This window comes from Miscanthus floridulus, chromosome 19 (assembly GCF_019320115.1).
Source record: "Miscanthus floridulus cultivar M001 chromosome 19, ASM1932011v1, whole genome shotgun sequence".
Taxonomy (NCBI): Eukaryota; Viridiplantae; Streptophyta; class Magnoliopsida; order Poales; family Poaceae; genus Miscanthus; species Miscanthus floridulus.
The window spans coordinates 75429122-75449415 of NC_089598.1; the positions used below are offsets into that span (position 1 = coordinate 75429122).

General features: G+C 42.0%; 1 protein-coding gene across 1 annotated transcript; it reads right to left on the reverse strand.

Moving 5' to 3' along the window:
* Nucleotides 1–352: 352 nt before the first annotated feature.
* LOC136527951 (probable inositol oxygenase) lies at nucleotides 353–4896 on the reverse strand. The gene is made up of 10 exons (XM_066520822.1): nucleotides 4600–4896; nucleotides 4372–4477; nucleotides 1923–2209; nucleotides 1744–1803; nucleotides 1593–1645; nucleotides 1320–1442; nucleotides 1161–1230; nucleotides 975–1053; nucleotides 757–838; nucleotides 353–655 (listed from the first exon to the last, which is right to left on the reverse strand). Exons 1-10 carry the CDS (start codon nucleotides 4628–4630, stop codon nucleotides 629–631), a joined length of 918 nt encoding a protein of 305 aa, XP_066376919.1. The 5' UTR covers nucleotides 4631–4896; the 3' UTR covers nucleotides 353–628.
* Nucleotides 4897–20294: the final 15398 nt, after the last annotated feature.

Below are 20294 nucleotides of genomic sequence, written 5' to 3' on the forward strand. Positions count from 1 at the left end.
GTGAATCTTGCCACAGACACTTAAGCGGATATCTTATTCTACAGTATATGTCTACATGAAATAGACAAAAAGCCACACATATTTATACGGTAAGTATAATACTTTATTTTAAGTTTTTGTGGAAGATTTTTTAAGAGACGCAGTATTACCCATATAACAGGCACTAATATTAACATATATACTCGAGCCTGTGTACATGATGGTATGGAGATGCGGCGGAACTTATTCGTGGATTTATTGGCGCACGAAAGAAATGGATATCGGAGATTTCTTCCTGCCGATATAAAACATCATTTTAGACGCATCACGGAAAGGTCTATAAAGTAGAGTTTGTAAGCCTGTGACGCCTTGCTCTACGTAACTGTTAATTTCATAAACTTTATTTTTTGGATTAGCTATAACTTTAACGTTGATATATAATTTTTATAGTATTATTATCTTACCGTGCGATCCGTGTGTTTTTAGAATAAATTCTTAGCTATCCCGTAGCAACGCACGAGCACGCTACCTAGTGTATAAAAAAGATCATACATGGCACATATACTGTATTCGTAGTCTACATGGTACATGGACACTCGGGACAGCTCTTGGGGGTTCCCCTCCAGGTCCAGACCGCCCTTTTCAGTTTTCACCATCTTAGCTTGGCGGGGAAGTACTGCAGGGAAAAAAAAATTCAGACAGGTAAGCTCATATCAGAATGTGGTTTCTCTGACAGAGACGACGACGCCAAATGCATGAGCACATATCAGTAGACACCTTATCGATCAGGGACATGTAGTAGGGCTTCACCTTCTCCACGTCGATCCTGACGTTGCTCTTGCTGTACAGGTCATACTTGCTGCAACAACAAGAAAAAAGGACAGCGCGCACCAGTCAGTTGTTAATTATTATACCTGTATATATATAAAGTGTCCATATCTCGTCGATATCAAGTAAGTATCTGCAACCGACTGATCTGGTGTTGTTTGTCTTACTTGAACACATGCAGCCACTTGAGGTTCTCCTTGTCCTCTTCGTTCATCAGGTGCATGTAGGCTCCATGCTTGTGCAGGGCTGCATAAATGAAATGCATGTATCCTGACTTGTAACTTCTGAAAACTTTCGTTCTGTATATACATATATACAAAAAGAAGAGAGGATGAGCGATCGAGGGGGCTTACGGTAGAACGAGTGGTATCTGATGATGAACAGCCCCGCGGAAGGAAGGGTGCACTTGTTCTCCTTGGCCACCTGACGAGATGAGATGAACACACACGCACATGTCAGCATTTTTCTTTTTCAAAACACACTGCGGCAGGAGAAAGCGTATAGCTACTGACCAGGTACATGTAGTCGTCATGGCCCCATGACATGAGCACGTTGTCGAGGCCGCAGCCCTCGGAGTAGACCCCCAGCTTGGTGTTGAGCTTGGGGTTGTGGTAGTCAGGGTTCTCCTCGAAGTACTGCAACAGTTAACGTTCATTTCGATTCAGAATTCAGAGGCCGTCAGGGACGAACAGAGCAGAGCACCCAGCCCCAGACGCTACAGCACTGGACTGTGACTTCTCTGATTCTCCATTCCTCCCAATTGCTTCATGATTGCTGTTGCTTACCTTGAAGTGGACGTTGCACTCGTCGTACGCACAGCCGACGGGGAAGGTGTCACCTGAAAGTCACAGGTTGCAGAGGCGGAATTTCGAGGATTATGCATCTAGAAGACGTGAAGTTTTCTTGCATTGTCAGGTTTGGTTTTCACTTGCTTACCGACGACAGCCCACTGAGGCAGCTCCCCAAAGCTTGGGTGCAGCAGCACCTTGCCCAGGTCTGAAAATGGCAATTAATTAAGCTTGTCATTAGAGCTAGAAAAGCGTGGCCCCATGTTTCAGCGACTACACGCAGTTGTATCAACAGCAAGCAAAGCAAAGCAAGCGGTAGTAGAGCACCGTGGATGAGGCCGGTGAGGTGGAGCCAGTCCTCGTCTGGGTAGTCCTTGCGGATGGCCTCGGCGGTCTGGAGGAGGTGCTCGATCTGGGGCATGTCCAGGTCCGGGTCGCTGTCATCGATGAACTCGTTGAGCAGCTCGATGCAGTCCCAGATGCCCATCTCCGTCTTGTCCAGCCGCGCGTACTCGGCCCGCATCCGCGACACGAACTCGTACGTCTGGCTGATGTGGTTCACCCGGTAGAACTCCTCCACCGTCTGCTTCCGCTCCGACTCCGCGTCGTAGTTCCTGCAGCCAGCACGGTTCAGTTCAGCGTTTCGTTTCAGCTCCTGCTTTTTCTTTTTTCGTTCCATCGATCTATGCTAGCAGAGCCACACACACAGCCCAGGGCTAGGAAGCAAAAATTAGCCGTGTATATATAAATAAAATAGAAATAGATAATAAATAATAAATCCACCGTGTTAGCATAGGCACAGTGGCCACTGAATCAGTTTTCAATGAAATCAGCCTTATCGCAAAAAAAAGAAGCCACAACCCACCGCTAGGAAGGAAACATTAGTCGTGTATATATATATAAATAATAATAATAAGAAATAATAAATAAGTAAATAAATAAATCCGCCGTCTTAGCATAGGCAATTAGGCACAGTGCCCACAAAAATATCATGGGTGCAAGTGGGGCCACTGTCGTGGACACCCAGAAATTACTCAGCGGCGGATCCAGGAAAAATTTTAGGGGGTTGAACAACACATATCTTCGACTGTTGCTCGATCTTAAGTCTCAGCCCCTCCTACACTATAGAACACTATAGAACTTTACCTAAAAATTCATGAGAGCTCAAGGGGGTTCCACTGCTCCGGTTTGGGTAAGGGGCTCGAGCCCCCCGCCCCACCGTTGGATCCGCCCCTATTTGGGAGCGTATGCCAAGCTGTTTCTTATTTGGCCTTTTTTTTAGTTCCTTTCCCTTCCTTAAGACACACGAAATTCTTGGCCTCAATTTACGTTCTAAATGAAAAAAAAACTCGGCCTACGGTGGGCAAACAACCCGCAACTTTGTGCTTAAGAAAGAAGACCTTTTCATGTAGACCGAGAAAACCCCAAACTCCGTGTCCCGCCCTTACACAGGGACCAGAAACCTTGTGAGTGGACTGATTCATTAACCTATGTTTTGGAAAACTCGGGACAGGCGAGGAGATTTTTTTAACTCCGACAGAGCGCACCCGTGGGGGTCTGAACCCTGCACGCGAGAGTGCCGATCGGACATCCTGACCAACCGGTACGAGGAGCCGTTGGCTTACGTTCTAAATGATATAATTTTATTTGCAAAAGCATATCTGATCTGATTATCTGAACATATATACTAACAATAATTTCAGTGGTACATGACAAATTCCCCTCGCTGGATCCTGTACCACAATGCAGCGGTCGTAGTCGAGCAGTGGCATCTGAGATCTGACGTCGAAGCGGCAGCACCACCTTTTCGTCCGCCAATTTCGTTTGTTCGTTTTTGCCTTGTGATGACAAGCTTGGCATGGCAGACAAATCATTTTATTTTACACTTCTCCTATAATTTAGGTGCCTAAATTTTTAAGCCGGTTTCAGGCAACACTTGTACTACCAATTAGTATAAATAAATTATCATTTTTGTTATTTGTCTTTGTTTTATAATATATTAAATTTTTGTCCTTGTCTGACTATAGAAATAATTGTAATTATTAAATTGTCTTTGTGCCAATACATATCAGATTTTGTTACGTTTATAGTTTTGTCTAACAGTTTTTTATTCTCAAAACAAAAAATTATAGATTGTGTCTACAGAAATTGTAACGAACTAAAACTACATTTTTAATATAAAATATATACAATAACCATCTCATGAAAGAAAACTAAAATTCATAACAAATCTCTTTATTTTATGCTGTTGTGCTTATGCAAGTGCGATTATTCTCAAATTTTCGGCCTGCCACGTAAGAATTTGGATTTGCCGATTGTTTTTTTAATATATAAATTATTAAAGACATGAGGGGGGAAAAGCCGTGACGCATCTGTTCTCGTCTCGACCGTCGATTGGAAGGAGAAGCAGAACACTACTTTTCTCTCTGCAGCTGTTCTGGCTTTTGAGTTTTGGGTTCTGTTCACTTTTTTTTTTTGTAATCCATCTTTTTTAGCTTGTCTTTTTAGTCGAAACCGTGTTTTTTCTCTTACAACAAATCAGAACAGTATTTCAACTTATTTTTTTAGCGACGAACGGAGCCTTTGTGCCGGCGACGATCCCCGAGACCGCACCGAACGAAGGCCTCTCTGCTACTGTTATACGTTCGCTCGTCTTATGAGTCGTACTATTTCAACGAACGAATTATATTTTTCTTTTATAATAAATCAACGAATGCTACTCTCAACCATGGCTATTCAGCGTAGGAAGAGTGCCAAAGTTATTAGTCTGTTTTACCTGAAGGTATTGCCGAAGGCGTTGGCATCCGGCACGACGAAGCCGGCGTCGAGCACCAGCTCCGCAGGGTCGCCGGCGGCGGGGACCTTCCTCTCCGGCACCACATCTGCACCATGACCATTCATCATCAGGAAACGAAACTTCTCGCATCATACACCGCCATTACGCCAGCCAGCCAGGCAAACAGGGAGAAGAGCACACAAAGAAAAAGAAAACACAGAAGCTCACCGAGCTGGGGCTGTTCAATGGTGATCGTCATCTTCTTCCCCGATGGATCGGCTGCGCGAAAAAAGAAGGAGAAGAAGCAGCTAGCCTTGACGAAAATGGCAGCACGAACTGAAACAGAGTCCAAGAACACGGCAACAGCGATGGCCTGCTTCCGGAGGCGAAATCCGCACGGTATTTATAGCAGGAGGTCGCGGGGCGCGGGGCCCCGGTGTCAGCCGGCAAAGGTAGAGGTAGCTTGTGAGGGGAGAAGAAAAGCAGAGCGCGGGAGATCCCAGCCGACGGTCAGCGAGAGAGAAAGAGAGATCCAGATGTGCTATCCGCCGGAGCCGGGGGATCCGGATGTGCTAGGAGGGGTGACTCAGCCATGCCGTGGAGCTGCGCCTGTGGATGACGGCGACACCTCACGCTCTTTGTGGTAGGTACTGCCCCCTTTCTCCCTCGTTGCGCTTGCATTGCATGCTTGTTATTGACTAGTAGCCTATTTTTCTTTTATCTTTTCTACTATTTTCTCAGATTTATTTAATTTCCTCTCTTCTTTTCTGCCTCCTCCTCTCCCTTTGTGCTGGGAGCTAAATAAATACTCGTACCATAGGTGTGTTTTGGTACAGCTTCTGTCCCAGCTTTATAAAGATATTTTCAGCTTCTTCTAATAAATGGGTCTGGATGAAACAACTTGTGTATAGAAGCTGTTTTCAGCTCCTCTCATATTTGAAGCTGAAAGTACTAGCTTCTCATAGCTTTTTTTTTTGTCATCTTCCTTGAGAAGCGTTTGTACCAAATGTTTATAAAAATAGATTTAGCTCTATCGATAAAGCTGCTTTTGGAGTTAAAGCTAATAAAAATTGATTCACCTGTGAAGCTAGTTGTATCAAAAAGGCCCTAGTTGAAGCAGCACGTGCATTGTCTTAGGCCTCTTGGGCAAGGTTTGAGGGGGAGAACTCACCTTTATCTCCATGGTAGTCGTAGAGGAAATGTGTCGGTGCTGGTGCTTTCCATATGGCAAAAAAAAAAAAAAAAACCAAATTGTTCAATTTGCTTATTGAAAAAAAGTCAAGAAGGTATATTATAATACCTATAAGTTCAAATAGATGTGTTTTAAACATTTTTTCATAGAAAATTAGATGAAACTATTTGATGATGTGGATGTTGGTGTATTTTTCTATTTTAATATTATTAATTAGAGATCTCCAATGAAGTCTCCATCACGAGAAGCACTAAAAATGATAAAATCATAGAATTTATCAATATCACTAACGGAGGACTCTGGCGGAGCTTCCACATTAATCCTCACAAGATGCGCTAGGTAAAAGATAAATCCAAAAAAATCTCATAATAATCAAAACATTTGGCCTTTAATCTTATAGTGTATCATCATCATGGCTAACAATAACCATTGGATTTATTTTGGTTTTCTAAATAATTATCCACCACTATTCTTATGAAAATACATAAAGTCACCCGAAATATGCATATATAACAGAATTTTCATCGAAATCGTGCACCTTATGACTATAAGTGATGATTTGAAATGAAACCATAATTAGATATCAAATTACCTACATATGCTATTATTATGAAAGATAATACAAAATAAACCCTCTAATTTATCTAAAATTATCCCACATCTATCATTTTAAAAATAAACAAAATATCTCACAAATTACGTCTAAATATAAAAAAAACTATTATGGAAAAAGATACTTCATAACCATAACCCGCCTTATATGTGTTTCTAAATTACCTAGGCCTAACGCTATTAAATTAAAAATAAACATAAATACTATATGCTGCCATGTCAATCAAGTAAAATAAATATTTAAAAATAAGAAATGTTCCCATGACAAACCACATGCCAACGACATTGACAATTTAGGAAGTGTTTGGTTTCTCCTGCTAAACTCTAGTGAGCTAAATCTAGTCTCATTTAGTCACTTTTCACCTAAACACTATGACTAAATGGGACTAAATGTGATTTAGCCAACTAGTCACCAGGATGTTTGCTAAATTGAACAAAACCTCACCTTTTAGTCCCATTTAATCACTTTAGAGTCAAACACCCTGACTAAAAGGGACGAAAATGCCTCTTTTAGTCATAAAAACCAAACATCCAGTGACTAAGACCCTATTTGATCCTATGGCAAAACTTTAGTCCTGCACTTTTAGCCATTTTTTTGCCATGAGGATCCAAACAGGGGGCTAAAAGTGAGCAAATAACTAAGAACTGGACTAAAATCTTTTGCTCCCAAAGAGGCCCTAAACTAGGCTAAACTCTCTCGGGGCGGGCGCTGGACGCCCCATACCCCTTGCCGCTCGAATGCATGGCTGTGCATGGATAATTAAATCAGGGTAAATCAATCATTGTAGATTAGAGGACTAAAGTTTAGCCAATGGATCCAAATAGCCCAGCAGGACTAAACTTTAGGGGCTAAACTTTAGTCCTTGGACTAGTGATCTAAACACCATCTAAAGCTTATTTTTTAGTCTCTTTTAGTCATCCAAACCAAACATCCAGTGACTAAAGCTTAATCTATGATTTACCTACTAAAGTTTAGTAAGGGAAACAAACAGGGCCTTAGTTATAAGTTATACCAATACTATATGGTAATAAGTTGGTAAGCGGTTACTTTAGATACGTTTTACGAGTCTTTCTCTCTCGAATATATAAATTCCTATTGGTGGTATCTCTCACAGCAAAGAGATAACTTTTCGTTCGAAAAAAAAATCAAGAGTACACATATATTGCCCAAAGTTGTTCGGTCGATGGTTTCTGTGGCTGACAAGCCAGCTGAAGCTAATTTGTTGTTAGAAAAAAACACTGTTTCTTAGATGATAATTAAGTTCAAGTGAACAGGACGTATCGTTGTTGTTGTTCTTCTATGGGTTCTTTCGCGGAGGTCAAGAGTTTTTTTTACTCTAAAGATGTAGGCCGTATTTAGATCCATGAGCTAGTTGCTAATAGCTACTATAGATAACTAATAATAGTTCATAGCTCCGTTATTAGCTAGTTTGATGAAATAGTATGATTACAAAGTTGGTTTTCTTAATTGCCATTGAGCAGACGGCGTGGCGTGTGTGTGCCTGTTCACCTCAAAGTAGTGTCCGATTTTGCCCCTGCCCAGATGAAGAGAAGCAGGCATCGGTTCCCAGCCATCGGCCATAAAAAAAAATTACAAAAATGACACTCAAATATTGACTCCTTGATTACGATGATACTTGGTAGGTGACAGTCTATCTCCGCCGCCGTCGCCACCCGCGGGGCTAGGTTCCACCGCCGCGACGTGGGAGACGCGCCGCCGCCGCCACCACCCGCGGGCCTCGCTACGTCCTTGCCCTCCACGACTCCGTGTAGTAGTACTGTAGTACAGAGCCGGAGAAGCTCGAAATCGTGGCTCCATCGGCTCCTCATCTCAGTTCATTTTCTAACTCGAAATCCAAAACGGCTCCGTGCTATGCCAAACACAGCCCAAGAGTCGCTGACTCCACACTCGGCAAGGACGGCAGCCTCTCGCCAGGTGGCCGCTGCCACTTTGCCAGCATCCAGCAGGGTCAGGCCGTGTGCTCTTACTGCTTAGTTCTGTTGCTTTGCCTCTGCGTACAGCATACAGATACTACTTTTAAGTTCTTTTTATTTTCTATTTTTCTTTATTACTTCCATACCCTTTGATCTGTATAATCCGTAGGCTAAGTGGTTGATTGAGTACTATTCTGGACATCAATGACATGCAAGGAATTCTTGGACAAATTTTTTTGGAGGAGTAAAACTGTCTTCCCCATCCAGTCTAATAGATTGCTAATAGAATGGGGCTCTTCTTCACGGCAATGGTAGTTAAGGAAAGAAAAAAAATACAAATCAACGGCAGATAAGAAAAGCTATTATTTTTTATGGCAATGAGAGAAGTAGTATAGATTTTGATGGCAATGAGTAAATTTTCTCTCGAATATTTGACACGGCTACGATTAGGGATGAAAACGGTATGGATATTTTCCGACCGTATTCGAAACCAAATCCGTTTAGAGGGGTTGAGATCTGTTCGTATCCAAATCCGGATATCCAACATCCGATACCTTATCCGTATCCGAATACTCAAATCGCATATTTATAATGTCGATATCCAATCGTATCCTATCCGACATAGTTGACACTATCCGTATTCGAATCCGAATCCGGACAAAAATATAAAAATAAATATAATATCAGTGATATCCGTCCGTATCTGATCCGTTTTCATCCCTAGCTACGATGCTACACGCGACAATTGGCACAAGGCCTAAGGCCATGGCGGTGTTACGTACCTGCTGCGTGTCACACCGAATCTTACCTGCTTGGCTTGGTTGTCTCCAGCAGGGGACCGACGCTCTTCAGTCTTCACTTCATCACACGCGTACAGGAGGTGATGACTCACTGGTCGCCCGTCTTTTGTTAAAGCTGAATCGAGCTCGGACAACACGAGGTGGTGCACGCCGCCGCAACTAACTCAAGCCCCCCGGCGTTGGCCATGCGCCGAACCGCTCTTGGCGCGCGAGATGGCAACGGTTAATACCTCCAGTGTTCTAGATCGGCTGTTGCTTAGCTTGGAGTTTTATTTTATACTCCATCTGTTCCTTAATATAAGCCATATAGATTTCTAAAGAAAATTTTAAAATATAGGTACGTATCAGCTCCCACGCCGATTAGTTTGAAAATCTTCCCACCGTACATAGCACATGCCCCCAACCAATCCCTTAGATTTAGGAAGCAATCTGATTGAGAGAGAGAAGATGGCCTGATTTTTCTTTTTTTTCTCGGTCTTACATCCTTCCCCAAGTCGTACGTTAATATTGATGCTAAAAACTATATGGCTTATATTAAGGAACGGAGAGAGTATTAAAAAAACAATGGTTTTTAGACTCTTTTTGTACTATACTAATATAGTTCTAGTACTGAATTAAACGATACTTTTTGTTAATAAAAAGATATGTGATGTTAGTCCAATGTATAGTTTTAGGTATAGTGTGTACTCCCTCAGTCATAATATATAAGACGTAACTACTTTTTATTCGTGTCTCATAATGTGTTGAACCAGAGTAAGTGTGTCATTACCACACTTTGCAATATGTATTTACTCTGTTAATTGTCGAACCAAAATGTGTTGCCAACACAATGGATAGATGAAGTTGGTGCATGCAGCCCCTTAGCTTACTGGCTCTCATTGGCTGTTCGATCTTGCCCACTGATAGCGACGGGGATCCCATTTGCATCCGCGAACTTATCTTTCAGTGTGCCCCATTAACGTACGAATGACAAGCCCTACATATGCGATGATGTTAGTGGCTAATATGCATCGTCAATCTCATTGGTGGTTGTAAGTTGAGGGATCGTTGAGAGCTATGGGCAACCAAACAACCCTTTCGGTAATATCTTGAAATACCATTAGCATCGATTTGGAGTGCAAATTGCTGTCTTTGTGTCATTATTGTGCTAGTTTTATCAAGTATTCCAGATATATAGAAGCTATCAAGATCTACTGGTTGAAATAGCCTCTTTTGATATAAATCTATATGGTTCTCATTGTAGTTCTGGTACGGTAATACACAGTGGATTCTTTTCGCTAGTAGTGTAGAGAATCCATGTCATACATATTGACTGTTCCACAAAGTGACAGTTGTGTGATGCACAACAGGTTGCTATGTGTGATAGATGGCTACAGATAAAGTTATTACTGTATCATAGAGCTGTCATGGTCCAAGTTGGCAACCAGCCTCCGTCCGGCCCAGCTAATAGCCGCGTTTGCTGATCCTGATTCCTGAGGGATGCACCAAGCCACCAAATGCATACAGCATGTGCAAGTATATACCTATATAAGCACCGTGGCCTATCCTGTACCGCAGGGTCATGATGAACGTGCTATCACCTCGAAACTTTTTTTTTTTGAATCTTATCGCCTAGCTCGAGACTTGTATTCATTCAACACTATTTTGTAGGAGATGGAACAAGCAAGGCCTCTGCTCAGCCCAGCTCGACCAGTAGTCGTTTGACTCGGTATAGTCTTAACTCTTAAGAGCAACGTCAATAATAAAGTCAAGTTACTTGGCTATAAGATAAGCTATAAGAGCAAGTTATACAATAAGTGTCTTCTATTTGTCTTCAAAAAGTTTTTCTCTTCTATTTCTTCTCACAACATTTGCTACTTGGGCCCATTAATACCTATGCTTCCGTGGCTAACTTGGTGCTTGCATGGGAGCCAAGCTCTCATCTCTCTACTCTCTTCTTTTCTCCACATCAGCATTAGCTTGGCAATAAGCCCATCATTGTACATGCTCTAAGCACCGACTTTTGACATTAATTGCTGCTGCATTGCCAATACAACAATAAAAGTATAACCATATTATATAGGAAACACATCTAAATATTCATCTAATAGGAGCAACTCTAATGTAAACCCCAAATTAAAACGCACCCTCACAAAGGATGTTGCGAAAGAGCTTCTAGCCTAGTGGTTACAAAAGCCTCAATAGCACCTTAGGTTCTGAGTTCGTTGACTCTCCGTGGAAGCGAATTTTCTAGAATTTAACGGGATTGTACTTTTAGTGGAGCGAGACGCCCGTGACGACTTCGTCAAATTTTTTAGGAATTGTTTGCCCAATCTTGGAAGATGCTTGTAGGGTAGGATTTGCATGTGTTCGTTCACATGGATAAGTGTGCGTACGTTGTGAGTATCTGCACCGTGTAATTCGTAAAAAAAATAAGCGATCTTTAGTTTATAACAATAATAAAGTTTGAATCGAAAATGCGCGTACGTATCGTCGAAAAGTTTTGGGATTGACTTTTTTCCTCTCTCCTAGATGGATGATGCTATGTCGACCAAAGACTACCAGACAAGTCCCAATTTTGTTTCCTTTTACACAAAATATATATGTAGACATGTGTATATGTGATCTATATAACTACATATATATATATGTGATCTATATAACTACATATATATGTCGACCAAACGCTACCAGACAAGTCGATCCCTATTTTGTTTCCTTTTACCCAAACACTACCAAACATATGCTGTACGTCTTGCTTGTTTGCAGTTGGTCATTTCCTTGAAGAGTTTACACTAACTATATGTCTATATATACAAATTTGGCTCTGTTCGTTTGAATTTATCAGCCGACTTATCAGCTAAAATCTACGTATTTTTCTCTTATAATAAAATAGCTTCAGCTGACTTTTCATCCTGCTTTAATACTCCTTAATTACTGCACATGCATGTAGGAGAGCCCAGTCAGAGACAAACAAACAAAGCTACCGGCTACAAAATAATGGACACGTTGGGCATGCAGCGGTGTCCGTGTCCTGATAGACGCAACCCAACAACTCTCTCATGACCCTGAAATAAAGAAGAGTACCGGCCACGAACGCTGCACGTGTTCAGCAATGCTGTCCAGCACGATATTTTGGCCCATCGCGTGATCAGCGTGCCCGATGTGATGGGATCGCCACTAGATTCTCATCCAACCGACGGTGGATGATCCGTCGGTACGTAGTAATGTACGTACGTGTGATGGACGCGTTGATGATGCACATCTCATCTGCCGTACGTCTCATGTGCCGATGTCTCCATGCATGACTGCAAAAGTTTTCCAGTTCCTGGCAGATGCAGATTCGTCGGCGATAACATTTTTTTTACCTCTGCCAGAGCTGTACGTGAAAGCAACTTGTTTGACGATGCAGCGGGTAAGTTCCAACGTGGCTCAGCAAGTGGACGGATAGTCTGGTGGAACAAACGTTAGAATTCTACCAGTTTTCTAAGGCCTCGTTTAGTGGGATGAAATTTGAAAATTTAACTAAGGTAGCACTTTCGTTTTTATTTAACAATTAGCATTCAATCATAGACTAATTAAGCTCAAAACGTTCGTCTCGTGATTTCTAATCAAATTGTGCAATTAGTTTTTTTTCATCTACATTTAATGCTCCATGCATGTATCACAAGATTCGATGTGATGGCTACTGTAGCACTTTTTGGGAAAAACTTTTTAGGACTAAACAAGGTCTAAATCCTCCTTAAAAAAATACTGCTCACCTTCTTTCGGGACTAGTTTGGTAGCCGACCTCCCCTTCCGCTCTAGACCCGGCAGATTACGAGGCCGCGGTGGATACTATCATGCGCAAAGCTCTTGCGTATTTGAGAAAAAAAAAAACGAGGCTGTGGCAGAGGAAGGTGTGGCATGGATGATCGAGTTGATGGAGCTCGAAGGTGGCTGAGGCCACAAGAATTGTTGGGCCGTAGGATGAGAGTCAAGCCAGTTGCGTCGTCCAATTGTGTGGTGCTAGCTGCATCGTCCTAATCGAGAGCGGTATGCAATCAGGACAACAAACCCATAAGTGAACCTTCCTCTCGTATAGAGCTGTCGTACGTCCTCCTCGCGGACTCTAGCCGTGCTCCGATTCTTCTCTGACTTCGTCCTAATTTCTTGCTGATTTCCCTCTAAAATTCTATTCTAGCTATCCGGTTCATCACACTGCGCCGTGCTGGCACTTACCACCGTACGTATAGCTTCCTACAATGTCTTAGCCTTGAAGAAACTTTACTTTTATGACGTATTTGAGGAGGAAACATGTTGGGGGTGGAGGCATAGAAGCCGGTGAGACGGACAGATATGTGTGCGCGTCCAGTTTTTGCTACTTATAATAATATTTGATGAAAATATATATCCTAAGGGTGCAAGGACATTTTGAGGAATAGGAAAGACATGCGGAAGATCAATTCCTTCTTTAATATTTGGTTAAGATATAGATAAAATTGCTTTTCTTTGCATGTGCGCGTTCTCTCTGCAATACACACATACTCCTAGTAGCTCTATAATCTTGTGATAAACTATACTGTCTATATTTTTATTTTGCATCCATATCTATGTAAAGGCAATTTTTTTAGAAAACAAAATGAATACATTAGTTATTAACTTATATTATTATCAGCCAAATTGATGGCAAGATCTTTTTTTTGTGAGAGTTTTAGAATTTGCCTTTTTTTAGTATCTCGTGGGATTAACTTGGATGATCTATTATAGAAGCCTTTAATTAGTTACATGAACATTATGAGAGATATTAATGAAGGGTCAAATCTGCTTTTGTCGTTCGTTTTTCATACCAAATACATTCGGCCTGGTATTTGTACGATATTTAGTGCCCAATTATCTCCAAATCGCACAGGGTTCTAGATCCAAATATGGAGAGACCAGCGCCCACTCGGCGTCCGCACCTGCTGTCAACCTATTTTTAATAATGATACCTTAGGGCCTCTATGAATACAGCTTCATGTTCCACTTCGCCTCGTGCTCCGCATCTGCTGCCTGACAATGGATGTAGCATCGTGCTCCGCACCAGCTTCTCGTCCATGGATGCAGCTTCGTGCTTCATGCCTGCTGCCACGCCCATTGATATAATTCAACTTTGTGCTCCGCGTCTGCTGCCGCGCCCGCTTTGCTTCTCGCTCGCACGCGGGGACCGCTGCTGTAACACCACTGGTGTTACGAGCTCGCTAAGCACTGAGATTATGGCCTGAGAAATAGATCAATAAATATAGCAAGTTACGTAGATGGGCATGCGATTTTAAATTTTTGGAGAATAAATATTATTAGCTAGTATTCTAGGGAGCGCAGAAATTGATTTGAAATTAAATCAACTCTTCTTGGTTAAGTCGGCAAACAAATAAGCTTATGTTTAAAATGTTATCTTTGACGAATTATATTGTGGAAAATACCTAAAAAGCGCTTAAATATTTTGTTCCTATGGGTTAGTATGAAGTATGGACTTCTGCGTGATATACTTGTTGGGTAAAGTTAAAAGGGTTTAGACCATTTAAAAATTATGACAAAAGTGTTAATGGATGTTAAGTCCAAATTGAAATCCTTAGCCTTTCTAAGTTTGGAAAGGTAGTAGACAGCGCCATTTTGACGTTTAGATTATAACTAAAATATTTAAACACTAACCTCATATTTTTACATAGTGGGTTGCATCAAGGCGAGTGCTTGAGCACGGAGCAGGGCGTAGTTGCATTAAGGGTTACGATGCTCACTCAAAAATTGGCCAAACTTCGTTGGAACGCGTTGGAAGCATGTCATTGGCTCTCTGTTTGTGAACCAACATTTCAGTGACGAGTTTACCTTGGCACTCGTTTATCTTTTTCTCCAGCTGCTCTTTGAGCATAACGACTGTCTTGTTAGGGACCGGGTAGTGTTGGCTTTGAACTAACATAAGTGGTTGAACCTTAGACGAGACAATTACTTTTTTGTTTAGCTTTAAAAAGCGTGCACAACACTGGTTTCGGCCGTTCAGCCCTGTGGCCGCGGTCACCGGTCCACAACGTTACGCCGTCGCGTTCGGGCGCGCCGCATGTGTGTGCTGCACCCGCCTTTCCCGTTGCCCTGCAGTCGCCACATGGGCGTGCTGTTACCGTTTGGCAGCTCTGGTCATGGTCACTACCATTGGCCGACCCCGTTGCGGTTGGCCGCACGCCAGGCCGGGCTGACGCCACGGCGGCCGCCGTCTGGGCGATGTGGTGCTTCTCACCGCACGAGCCACTTACCCCGAAGTAGCTATCACCCTCCGCTGTCTCGTCGAGTTACTGCCTTTATCGTGCTGTCAATGCTCTTCCCACACGCTTGTTGGTCCGCTACCGCCGCCCGCTCTCGGCCAAGGACAAGCGATCCCATCTCGGCACCTCATGGCACACTCCCTCGCAGCCTCACCGTGTGGGTGTTTCTGCTCATTTAACGCAACCTTGGTTTAGGTTGTCCGAGCCATGAACCCACTGCCTCGTCCGCCTTGCCACCGACGGAGCGCACTATGGTGCAAGCCTGCACGCGTGGTTCATGATATCCAACTTCGATTTAGTGTTCCAGTAGCTAGGATTGGAGGTAGGCTAGCCAGTTGACTCGCTCGAGCCCCTCAATCCTCTCTGGTCAGCCAGGTTCGATAATTTTTGAGCCGCTGGTCATCTCGCCCCGAACAGAGCACGATTTGGGGGTAAGCCCCAAACCCAACGGTAAAGGATCAATTGACGGTGTTTCAGAGCTTGTCTTAACCCCCTAGGGCTGGTGCTCATCTTTTTTTGGCCAGGGTGCTCGTCGATGGCGTGGTGACGCGCCGTGTCTGCCTCAGAGCACCGCCACCATGCTCACACGCATGTGGCCAGGTCACCTCGGCCCTCCTCTGCCTCAACCGCCGCCGCAACGTGGACCGTGGTGGGCCACTGCTGCTTCCCCTCCGTCTCTACCTCTCCGTTAGTATCCTAGGTCGCTGGAATGCTCGCACCACCATGGCGGGTGGTTCGGCAGCTCGGATAGAGTGTTAGGGTCATTGTCTGTCTCCCAACCGCCGTCCAGGAGTCCGGCTTGGCCCCGCGATGCTCGTTGGCTTGCTCGGTTAGCTGGTGCCTCGCTCTACTGACCGGCATAGGTGTGCAGTGCCGGCTGGGGTCGTGCCGTCGTGCGCGGTGGTGCCAGGGACCGCCTAGTTGGGAAGGTGATTTAATACAGGGTGCTTTATGCAAAGTTTGAGTTTGTTGCAATAGTGTTTCAGGGCAACGCTGTTTATCCCAAAACGCAGGAACTCGTTTGCAAAACATGCCGGTACGCTCACGCAGTGCGCCATTTGGGCTGGCCTGCTAGCGAGCGGCTACGCTCGCGTGGGCTGCGTTGGGCTGCTAGGCCAAATTGGTTGCCGCCGTCCCTTTTCGTTTTCTAAAGCATTTTTAATTTATTCTGAGGCAAACTTGTAAAAATCATTATAAATTTGTGTATGTGTCCAAAAATTATGAAACTAATTTTGTTAAATTTCTAAAATCATGATCTACCTGTTAGTGTATTTTGTTCATATATTTTGTATTATTTTTTAGGGCTGCCATAATTAATTTAAATTGCTTAGTTTTAATAAGACCTAAACTTGTAGGAATTTTTGTGAGAAAATGGTGATAGTGTTGACTCTGAAAATTTTACAGTAAATTCCTAATATTATTATCTGCTTACTGTAATTTTTGTAGCTCTAGAGTAATTAGTTTGTTAGATAGATAATGATACCCTATTTCGAATAGACATTAAATCGATAGAATGGAATAAAGAAACAACTTGGGTTTGTATAGAACTAAAACATTTGTTGGGAAATAACGCCTTATTCGACAACATGGATACATGGCCTAGTACGTTATTCACTAGAGCTAGCTCGTTAGCGTGAGAGGCGTAAACGTATTTTAAGAGTTGCGATTGCCTTTGATTAATTACGTCTCTACTTTTCATCCACCACTAAAAACTTCTAACCCTTGCGCAACGACAAGAAAACGTTGCAATAGGCCCAATTTTGTTGCAAAAGGTAGTTCATACCATGAAATCGCGTTCGTTGGCAATGGTTGCAAAAAGTCACGTTGCAATAAAAACTTGCAACTGTTGCTAGTTTGGCGTTGCAAGAGTTAGCTTTTCTTGCAACGTTGCCAAGCATTGCAATAGGACGTTATCGCAACATTCATTGGCGTGGCAATATGAGCACTTGCCACGTTCATCTTCGTAGCGAGAGGTGGTAAATACAACGAGCGATAGCGTGGCAATAGATTTTTGTTGCCATGCTATAATTTTTGTGTTGCTTAAGGTGTTGTTGCCACGACCGTTGTGCTGTGGCAAGTAAATCATTTGCCACGCAAATGTAATCGTTGCGAGAGAGTATACATTATTGCCACGCTTGTCTTGGCGTGGCAATAGTATCATTTGTCACGCAAATTTATCCGTTGCGAGATACCATTCATTATTGCCACAGTCGCATTGCCGTTGCAACAGTATCATTTGCCACGCAATTTTATTCATTGCGATATACCATTCATTATTGTCATGACCTCGATGCCGTTGCAGCAGTAGAATTTGCCACGCAATTTTATTTGTTGCAGAAGATTAATTGTTATTGCAACAATAGTCATGTCATGGCAATAGTATTATTTGCAACGTAAATAAGTCTGTTGCCATACAACATATTGCCACGCATCACGGCTCGTAGGTATAGCTTTTATTGCAACGCTAGTAACATTTAATTTTGGTTTAATAAATCATCATTGCAAATCAATAAACCATATCAAAAGCAATTGCACCCACATATATTAATTATAATTAATCATTTAATATGTTGCCAAACCCATGAAATAATAGCTAAAATCATAAACGAGTGTACAATTAACTCATTATTTGACAACTTTTTACAAACTTCCTAACATCTATGCAGCACTTGAGAAATTCCTAGCAGCCCAACATGTCATCTCCTCGGCTATGTCCTCGCTTGATTATGAGCCTCCCACTGAAACCTTGTCCAGCTACTGCCAAAAGAATATGATTGGGATATTAGAACAATATTAAGTTTACTAATTTTTGCACAAATGTAAAGAGATGAAGATATAAAATGGTTCTAATTTCTAATTTCATATACAAAAGCCATCAACCAAGCTTTTGCATAGTTGAAGTTCTACTGCAATTCTGCAAATGAGCAAATGTTGTCGGTCTAGTTGCTACAATTCCTTTTTCCATGAAAAAGATGGAAGTCATGTTCCATTGTTCCAGAACCGCAAACGTATGAATCAATTTCTAGTTTTACTCAAATTCTTACTGTATGCTTATTACAATTATGTTTTTCCATGAAAATAGCATTCTGTGTTTTCACAATAACTTGATATTTTGTTCTCTACTTTCTCAATCTTTATTTTGGTCTCTGTATATCCCTCTCTTTTCAGAGTTTAAATGTTGTTTAAGATGTCAGCAATCCTTACTCCTTGGTAGCATAGATGGCTGGGAATTTTAGCAAAATTTCATTGTAAGTATAGGTCGATTATATAAGTTCAATTGACTTTACAAATGATAATCTATATTTTTTTGCAGGCTACATACTGAAGGCATGGGTCTATTGGGTAATACAAGTTTTTGTAGCAGTTTAGCAGACACATGCAGCTGTGTTCTATTTGATTGCATTATAAGATGTATGCATTCTCTTTTGCTCTTTATAAATTCTGCTAAAAGAAGCAGAGTCTATCAGCAAGCCTTGGGGAGGGATGGAGAAGAAAATACGGCTTTGATCATATCCATCGTAGCCTTTTCAACGGACTGTATATGTTACAGTAGCAGCTGTCTTCTCTGAATTTTTAAGACAGCAACAGTTTAGTTGATTAGAAAAATCATAACTTGAGTTGTAGACAACGAAAAATTATATTCTTTAACAATACGGAAAGCCCATGAAATTCTCTACATCTTTCTAGTTATTTGTTAAATAAGATTCTGCAGTTATCATGGTCAAAAAACACAAACACCCACTGCTGTCCAGACCAAGGTCAAAACCTGACCGGCTACTTTCAAAATTCATAACTCTAATTCTCTAGGTCTAAAATCATGACCTTTCACGACGACAAACATCTCTAAACCCTCTACAACTTTTGTATTATCAAGTATCACAGAAAAGGTAGATTACTACTCAGAACAACTCACCCAATCAAACCTGTACAAGCTGCAGTTTTCAGCACGCATGTTCAATGTATTTTCTACATTTCCTAGTTCAACAAGGAAGGTCACATTTGATAAAATTTCATTAAATCATGCAAGAATTTAGATTCCAATTAGCTGGTTGTTACCTTCCTCCTTTTAGGATTATTTCTTGTCCTATTCATCAGCTGCTGTGAAGTGATATATGTCTTCGATGCAGTCACATTTGTAGTGTTTTCGTTGAAAAGAGCTCTGCTGGGAGGTGCAGTACTTCTAGTGGAGCGAGTAGGTGCTGGTGCACCTTTTTGTACGGTGACAACTCTTCCAGGCTGAGTCTACAAACATCAAGTTGTTTGATCTATTTTAGCTATAGTTCAAGGTACATGGAACATAGTGAAATAATGTCATTACCTCCTCTAACCCATCTTTATTTTCATTTTCATGTCCACAGGTCTCATCTTCCTCTTCTATGATTGGTGCAACTTGTGTACTGGCATTGTTTTGCAGGGTACTCTATACATACAAATATTGGGGGTGAAAGATTAGGCATCACAATCATAAGATTATCAAGAGTACAAAGGATAAAAATTATTCTAATACCATAATCATAGCTCCTTCTTTGTGCTGCGCTAGCATATTAAGAAATTCTTGCTTCATTTCTTCTCTTAAGTTTATCTTAGCATTTTCCAGCTCCTCTTGCATCCTCCTCCTATTTTCTTCTTTCTCCCTTTCCCTTTCTGCAGCTTCTTGCGCAATCTGTTCTTTGAGCTTGTCAACCTCCGCTTCTAAAGCAATGCTCTTCTCCCTAGCTGTAGCTTGAGCACATGCATGTACTTCAAGGTTCTCTTTCATAAGTTCTCTACAAGTTCGATACGTAGCCAAATATCCATGCCCATGTAATTTGGATGATTTGATTTGTGTTGTTTCTTTGTAGCATGACTGAAAAATCATGTTCTCCTCAACAGTTGTAAGTGCTGGTCTATCAGGTTCTAATCCAATCTCACCAATTTTCATGGTTGCATTTTCCTAAATTAAATAACAGAACCTGTAAAGAGTTGCTTGACACTACTAGCAGCTATAAAAAAGGTTGACGAAACATTTACTTACATATACTGAAGCTGATACAGGATTTGACCATGCGCCATGTTTTGTGTGAGTGGTCCTCCAAAGAAGATCACTTGGCTCTTCACCAGTTTCTTGGTCTCTCTAGGATGCCGAAAAAT

What these genes read in the sequence shown, in the direction of transcription:
- LOC136527951 (XM_066520822.1), bottom strand. Translation starts at nt 4,630, where the DNA reads ATGACGATCACCATTGAACAGCCCCAGCTCG. An exon ending in CCTCACCGGCCTCATCCACG is followed by an intron (nt 1,804 to 1,922) that starts GTGCTCTACTAC and finishes TGCCATTTTCAG; the next exon opens with ACCTGGGCAAGGTGCTGCTG. An exon ending in GCCTCAGTGGGCTGTCGTCG is followed by an intron (nt 1,646 to 1,743) that starts GTAAGCAAGTGA and finishes TGTGACTTTCAG; the next exon opens with GTGACACCTTCCCCGTCGGC.